Source organism: Ceratotherium simum, chromosome 21 (genome assembly GCF_057802395.1).
Source record: "Ceratotherium simum simum isolate JZ-2026a chromosome 21, ASM5780239v1, whole genome shotgun sequence".
Lineage (NCBI taxonomy): Eukaryota > Metazoa > Chordata > Mammalia > Perissodactyla > Rhinocerotidae > Ceratotherium > Ceratotherium simum.
The window spans coordinates 16,446,815-16,454,587 of NC_141920.1; the positions used below are offsets into that span (position 1 = coordinate 16,446,815).

Sequence of the window (7,773 nt, forward strand, 5' to 3'; positions counted from 1 at the left end):
TCACACAAGAGAAGAATAGCCACCTGTTCCTGCTCTGGAGGGCCAGTTAGCCACACGGGCCTGTGGAGACCTGTCCCAGGCGGCTGATGTGGCCAGGCCTTCCTAAAACAATTTGGGCTACAAGGGATTTGCACCTACAGGGCGACGTTAGAGTAGTGTTGTGCTTACGATGTGAGTTTAATATATTTTTGGAGAGGAGGGAGGGGCTCGCCACAGAAGGGAATGAGAAAACTCGTGTCAGAAGACGGCACCGAGGCCGTGGCCCCTCACCCCTCTGCAAGCTCTGCGGAGGGTGCACTGATAGGTGAATCCTGACCCTCCAGGTGCAGGATCGAGCCCCCGCGACGGAGGCTGTCAGATGGATTTCCGCCGGGCCGGGGGCCTGCCTGCCCTGCCGCCGCCCACAGCCCCGGGACTCGCGGGGGGCGAGAAGCCCAGATTGTCGCGGGCCCACACCTCCAGCTGGTGGATGCGGTAGGAGACGGAGAGGGGGCTCCCGGGGCGGGCCCAGGAGGGGCCGCGGCTCTCGGGCGCCCCCAGGCGGAGCGGGCCGGCGCGGCGGGCAGCGCGCCCGGGCGCGTCGGTGCTGGCGGCGAGGAAGCGCAGGACCACGAGGTTGAGGAAGGCGCCGATGACCGTGAGCCCCAAGAGGATGTAGAGGAAGCTGAAGGCCACGTAGGGCGGCTTCCTCTGCAGCGCCTCGTCGCTCTGCAGCGCCACGAAGTCGCCGAAGCCGATGGTGGTGAGGGTGATGAAGCAGTAGTAGTAGGCGTGGAAAAAGGTCCAGCCCTCGAAGTGCGCGAAGGCGGCGGCCCCGAGGGCCAGGGTGGCCGCGCACACCAGCAGCCCGGCCAGCACCATGTTCTTGGTGGACACGCGCGGCCGCCGCAGGCCCAGGCAGCGCTTGGCCGCCAGCAGGAGGCGCCGCACCAGCGCGTTCAGCCGCTCGCCCAGGCTCTGGAAGGTGACCAGCGTCAGGGGGATGCCCAGGAGCGCATAGAACATACAGAAGACCTTGCCCGAGTCCGTGCCCGGCGCGGCGTGGCCGTACCCTGGAGGGAGAGGGAGGGGACAGTTGGTGACTGCCCACTTCCATCTAACCGCCGCCGTCCTGCCAGGGCTCTCTCCCCATCCCCCAGAGCCAGCAGAGTCTTGAAATGCTAGTTCTAACTAGGTCATTTCCCAGCTTTAAAACCTTGCATGGTTATCCACAATCTCCCCGGATCGTAAACAACCCAAATGTCCCCCAACTGGGGAACGGATAAATAACCTGCGGTACATCCATACAATGGAATTCTTTCCAGCAACAGAAAGCAATGAACGACTGTTACTACAGCACCAAAGATGGATCTCAAATGTACTGTGCTGAGTGAAAGAAGCCAAGCTCAAGAGGCTACATACTGCATGGTTCCATTTAAATGACATTCTGGAAACATTCTGGCAAAACTAGGGACAGAGAACAGATCTGTGGTTGCCAGTCATTGAGGGTGGAGGAGGGGGTAACTACAAAGGGGCATGACAGAATTTTAAAGGGTGATGAAAACATTCTATCGTGGCTGCAGTTACCCAAGTCATTTGTCAAAACTCGCTGAAGTGTACCCTGAAAAACGGTTAATGTTACTGTATGTAAACTGTGCTCTGATGAAAAAAAGAGCAAAATCTTCTGTGGCTCCCCAGTACCCACAGGGTAAAGTCCCAGGTCTCACCTAGTGTCCGAGCTCCTTGGTGATCTGAAGCCTCTCCGGCCTCCGCCCATGTTGTTTCCCCAGCCAGCATGTCCCCCACCCTCGTGTCTTTTCTCACGGTCTCTCCTCCCCTGGTTTGCCCTATTTCCCTGCCCAGTCCACGTCTCTCCCCAGATCCTGCTGCAAGCCAGCCCTCACTAAACACCTCTTCAGCCTGGTGTAGCGACTCTTCACTGGGTGCCCCCAGCTGTTGTAGGGGACCTGAACACGAGTGGGCTTCCTTGAGTCCTGGAACACCACGCCATCGCTATGCAATGGGAGGGTATGTGTCTTCCAGGACAGGGGAGTGAGAGCTTTCATGGTATTCTCAAAGGGGCCCATAACCCAGGAAGGGTCAGGCGGACCTTCCCCAACAGAGTATTCCTCCTCTAGCAAATGGGCCCCATCTGCCAAATGTAAAAAACAAACCCTTTGGCCTGTGCAGGTCTGCAGTCAGGAAGTTAGTCCTCCAAAATACATGCATGTACACAGTGATGTACGCACATGGGTCGTCTCTGAAGCATTGTTGCTCACAGCAAAAATGAGAGACAACCTAAGTGTCCATCAGTAGGGACCTGGATAAATAAATCATGATGCCATCCAAATGATGGAATATCACACAGCAGTGGTTCCAACCAGGGGTGATTCTTCCCCCGAGGGGACATTTGGCAATGTCCAGAGACATTTTTGGTTGTCACAACTGGGAGGTAATGGCTGTGTGCTACTGGCATCTAGTGGGTAGAGGCCAGGGATGTTGCTAAACATTCTGTGATGCACAGGACAGCCCCACAATGAAGATTATCCAGTCCCAAATGTCAATAGTGTCAAAGTTGAGAAGAGCTGCTATACCGCTAGGAAAAAGATGACATGATTATTTAGGGACTGATATAAAAACATCACCAAAATATATTAAGTTAAAAAAGCAAGAGACAAAATAGTATGTATAACATAATACCTATATAACGTGTGTAAATGTTTAAAGGAATACACAGGCAGAGAATATATCTGGAAGGATATACAAGAAACTGTATTTGATCCAGGGAAAGGAATTTGTGGGTTGAGGGACAGGGGGAAAGGGAGACCTCCTTTTCATTCTATACCCTTTTGTACCATGTGACGTGTGTACTGTGTGCCTCTATACCTGATTCAAAATATCAACACAATATATGTCTTTAGAGACCTATGGCTCCACTTCCACATTTCTATTGCACGGTCCTATCTGTTATTTGGGGGTGGGGAGGCCTCTGCCCACCACTAGACTGTGAGCTCCTTGAGGCCAGAGACCATGCCAGTCACTCTCTGTGTCCCTAGTCACCAGTGCCCTGCACACAGCCTGACACAGACTAAGGGCTCAATGAAAGTTCAATAATCAATAATAACAACAATCAAACCAAATTGAAGGGGTGCTGCGTGTGAGACAGAGGAGCCTCTTGAGGAACAAGAGGCCAGGCAGTGCTGTCTCCAGCTGTTTGGGGCTACGTCAGGTTTGGGCAGAGAGAGAAAGAAAGGAATAATGGTAATAACTAAACATGCTGGGTCCTCTACATGGATTAGCTCATTTAACCCTCGCAATGACTGTAGAAGATAATATTATTGCCCCCATTTTAGATAAGGAAACTAGACTCAGAGAGAGGAAGCTGCCCGCAGGTCACAGGGCCTGAACTATTAATCACTATCCTCCGTTGCTTCTCAGCGCCACTCTGCTATCCATGCCCTGCTCAAGCTCCTGGGTTCTGCCGCTTGCCTCTCTGCAAGGCTGGCTTATGCAGCCTGGACCACACAGCAAGTGATGGCGCCCCCAGCTGGCCAGAAAAGGCAAAACTCCTGCTGTTTCAACTCGGTCCCTTTCCCCAGGCTACCAGATGCATGTCAGGGGAGAACAATTAGGAGAGGAGGGCAAACCCGGATGAAAGGCCTCCAAATAATGTGGGGGAGGGCAGAAGAGGTGGATGGGGTCCCACACCACTGGGCAAAGCAACAGGGAGGGTTTTAGGCTGAGCCCAGATAGGGAAGCAGGGGTGCCCATGTTGACAGAAGGGGCAAAAGAGCTGAATGGGAGCTGGCCCGGCAGTTGGCAAAGAATGAATTGTTATTATTACTAATTAATAGTGCCCATTTAGCCTCAGGCCCTGTGCCAAGCATTTTACATGCTTGACCTCAGTTAAACCTGGCAACTACCCAGTGGTTGGAACAACTGCATTTTGCAGTTGAGGAAACCAGGGCTCAGAGAGGTACAATCAATAGCTGGAGATGGCAGGAGGCAGTGGAGGTGTGAACAGAACTCTGGTGTACGAAGCTGCAGAACTCAGGCTTTTAACCCACAGCTCACGTTCACTTGCAAGAGCATTACAGAGAAACTTTCTCCAAGGCACAGGCTTCCAGGCTGGTGGTCCACGCCCAAAGGGGTGCCGGGGCAGCCACAGCTGGGGCCCGGGGAGTGGTTAGCACCCAGCATTGAGCCCTACAGAGCTTGCTTCTTTCCTTTCCTGCTTCCCCAGGCTTAGGCTCAGCAGGTACCAGCCAGACGGTAGCCATGGCAACGCCTGGCGGTCCAGATGCTGTGGAGAAACTGCGCTGGATCCCCGAGGGTGAGGTCCAAAGCTTGGTAATCAGTCACTCCTTTGACAAATATTTATTGAGCGTCTACTGTGCGCTAGGGACTGGCCATACTGCAGTGACTGAGACAGACTAGGTCCCTGTTCCCATGGAGTAAGAAAATAATAAATATTATAATACAAAAATCAATCTTGTTGTAGTGCTTTGTATGTGTCAGTGCCTATGCTAAAACTTTCTGCATATATTATCTCCTCGACAATAATCATCCCACCACAGCCCTGAGATAAGGCTCTTTAGCACCTCTATTTTACAGAGAGGAAAACTGAGGCTCAGAAAGGTTAAGCAACTTGTCCGAGGTCACACAGCTAGTGTGATGCAGCCAGGGAAGGAAACAACTCCAGCAACTTGGGCTTCTGGCCCCACCTGATCCGTCTCCCAGCCCCTGGGACGTTTTCTGGGCACTTCTGCGTGCCGGCCTCTTGGCCAACATGACCTACCGACTCCTCCCAGCCCGGCCCGTGTGGAGCAACAGCTCCATTCGGCAGAGGGAGGCAAGTGAGGCTCAGTGAGCTGAAATGACTCGTCCGAGGTCACCCAGCTGGGCAGGGGCGGAGGGGGGATTGAACGCACCGCGCGGCACGGAGCGAGCGCCGAGGGGAGGCGCCGGGGCCGCTCACCGATGGTGGTGATGACGGTGATGGCGAAGTAGAAGGAGCCGGCGAACTTCCACTGGCGGCCGGCGCGGTGCGGCTCGGCCTGCAGCGCCAGGCGCTCCAGCTCGCGGTCGTCCTCGGCCGAGAAGCCGTACTTCCTCCGCAGCTCGGCCCGCGTCTGGGCCAGCAGGCGCTTGCGGCCGCTCTCCGCCTCGGACTCGAGCGCGTCGAAGACGGCGGCGCCCACCAGCAGGTAGGACAGGATGCACACGACGAGCGCGCCCGTGCGCGCGCTCTGCTGCCTCATCGCGGCGCCCCGGCCCCGGCCCCGGCCCGGCCGTGCGCCCCGACGGCCGCCCGCGCTCCGCCCCCTCCAGCGCCCGCGACCCATGCGGCGGGAGCCCCGGCAGCGCGCGGCAGGGGAGCAGGCGGGGGACCCGGGGGCGGGGCCTCGGCGGGTGGGCGTGGGGCGAGAAGGACAGAGAGGGCTCCTGCGGCGGCCGCTTCCCTGCCCCCTCCCACACACACAGCTGCGTTTGTTGACCGCAGGCGCCCCGGGGCTAACGTGTCCGCAAACAGTGACATCTGGGGCACAGCGCCCAAAGCTCGAGTCTGCAGAAGTCCTGTCTCCACCACTATCTCCTCCTGTGACCTTGGGCAAGTCATTCATTCATTCGTTCCGTCAGTCAGTCTGTCGGTCAACAAATATTTACCAGGCACCTACTGGTGCAAACAAGATTCCCTGGGGTAAATAGAGCTGATATCCTAGAAAGGAGGGATGGCTAAAAAACAAACGAAAAGATAGTTTAAGACAAGTGTGAGAAAGAAGGAAAACAGTTTCCGACGGGAGGTGGGCACCACCAGCTAAGGTGGTGGAGGACGGCCCCTCTAGGGAGGAGCATTCAGACAGCAAGTGCAAGTCCTTTAAGCAGAGAAGCCCCTGTGTCTGGAGCCAAGAGAATTGGGGGAGCGAGGAGGGAATCATGGAGGAAGGGGAGGCGGAAGGAAGACAGAGAGGCAACTTCACACAGGGTCTTACAGGCCCTTATTCAGGTTTATTCTTCAGTTCAATTGGAAAGGCTGTAAACAGAAAAACAAACACCCGTGATCTGGTTGACGTTTTTTTTTAAATAAGAGCGTTCTGGCTGTTGTCACGTGGCAAAGGGATGGTGGCTAAGAGTGGAGGCCAGTTAGGAGACTTCTAGTCCAAATGCCTCTGAGGGTGACCTGGGCTAGGGACACAGCCTTGGAGATGGAGAGAAGCGGATGGACCTGAGCTATGTTAGGGAGGAGGAGCTGGGCACACAGCTAGCTGCGATTCCCAGCCTCCCATGCATTTAGGAGTGTCCATGTGAGCGAGCTGTAGCCACTGGAATGGGGGCAGAAGTGACGTGAGCCACTTCCAGGCCTGGCCCGTAAAACTCGCCCACACACTGTGCTCCATCTCTCTTCCCACAGCTGCAGGCCGAACGCAGAGACCTAAAGTCTTTAGAAGAGAGCAGAGCCACAGGGTGGAAGGAGCCTGGGTGCCTGAGTGACACATTGCGAGGCCGCCCGCCAACCAGGAACACCTCTTTTGAACTGTTGCATTAGCCCCTGAGATATGAGGTCAGTCTGTTACCGCAGCTAGTGTCACCCCGATACACAGAGCAACACGATGTGCTGATGGGCTGGATGTGGACGGCAAGGGGAGGACTCAAGGATGACCCCTGGGTCTTTGGCCTGAACAGCTGGGTGCTTGGGGAGCCTGCCGTTATGCTCACTCCCAGAGGAATCCACTCCTGCCTCCCAGCACCAAGGTGACACTCCTTTCAGAGGCCTGGGTGGGCCTCCGTGGAGATTCTGGAAGAGCCCCGGGCAGCCTCTCCTGCAGCTAGCCGGAGCATCTGCCTTGCCAGGTCTCTGCTGCAGCCTTGGCCTGCATCGCCCTTCCCCCCACACTGCTCTAGCCTCTCTCCCCGCAGCCCCTTTGCGTTTTCTGCTCCAGCCACACTAACCTTTCAGCTCCTTGCACAAACTCTTGCTCTGCTTGGAACAGTCCTCTCGCCATTCCCCTCCACAGCCAGCATTTCTTGAATGCCTGCCAGGGGCCAGACCCGGGTTGAAGCACAGTGCCAGGTCGAAGGGTCCTTGGACCCCTGTTCCCCTGAGAAGTGGGACTGCAGCTCTGTGGCCTAGAAGCAGGGCCCTGGCGCTGCTGCCCCAGCCTTATTTTAAGCAATGGCATCAGCAAGTTCGATTTTCTGATTCCTGCCCAGACCTCAGAGGAGCAGAAACCTGGGCTGCAGTCTCTGAGTGGGGGCAGGTGGGGCACCAAGGACCTACAGCCTGAGAAGGGCCTAAGAAGAGCTTGTTGGGACAGGGTGGAATGGAGGAGGCTTGTTCTTAAGGGAAAGACTGGGGCCCATTCCGGGGACAGTTAATGAGGCCTGGTCATGAACACAGCTGGAGTCAATGGAGCCTGGGTTCAAATTCCAGCTCCTGCACTTTCTGGGTAGGTGTCCGTGGATAGAACACTTCCAGTTCTCTGCACCTTGGTTTTCCCGTCTGAGACATGGGGGTAATAATAATGCCCACCTCATAGGACCGTGTTGCAGATTATAACATATTGTGAGTCACTTTCCAGGTGCCCGGTAGCAGGGAGCTGCTTTTCCCCCCTTTTTACAACTGTCTGACTGTCTGCCTGCAGATGTCAAGAATTCTTTTTCCGGAAGCCGAGGCAAAGCTCAAACTGTTGAGCACTGTCTGTCCTAGGCACATTCACAGACATTGCTAATGGAGCCCTCACTTTCCAGGGCAGGAAGCCAAGGCACGAAGGAGAAGAGGCCTCGCTTGCTAAG

General features: G+C 55.6%; 1 protein-coding gene across 1 annotated transcript; it reads right to left on the reverse strand.

Annotated features, from left to right (window-relative positions):
* Positions 1–166: 166 nt before the first annotated feature.
* On the reverse strand, positions 167–5,240 carry KCNK15 (potassium two pore domain channel subfamily K member 15). The gene is made up of 2 exons (XM_087445221.1): positions 4,958–5,240; positions 167–1,052 (listed from the first exon to the last, which is right to left on the reverse strand). The coding sequence occupies exons 1-2, from the start codon at positions 5,238–5,240 to the stop codon at positions 355–357; spliced, it is 981 nt and encodes a 326-aa protein (XP_087301347.1). The 3' UTR covers positions 167–354.
* Between the last annotated feature and the right edge of the window lie 2,533 nt (positions 5,241–7,773).

Coding starts and splice junctions, on each gene's coding strand:
- KCNK15 (XM_087445221.1), bottom strand. CDS start 5,240: ATGAGGCAGCAGAGCGCGCGCACGGGCGCGCTCGTCGTGTGCATCCTG. Junction 1,053..4,957: donor CACCGTCATCACCACCATCG/GTGAGCGGCCCC, acceptor CTCTCCCTCCAG/GGTACGGCCACGCCGCGCCG.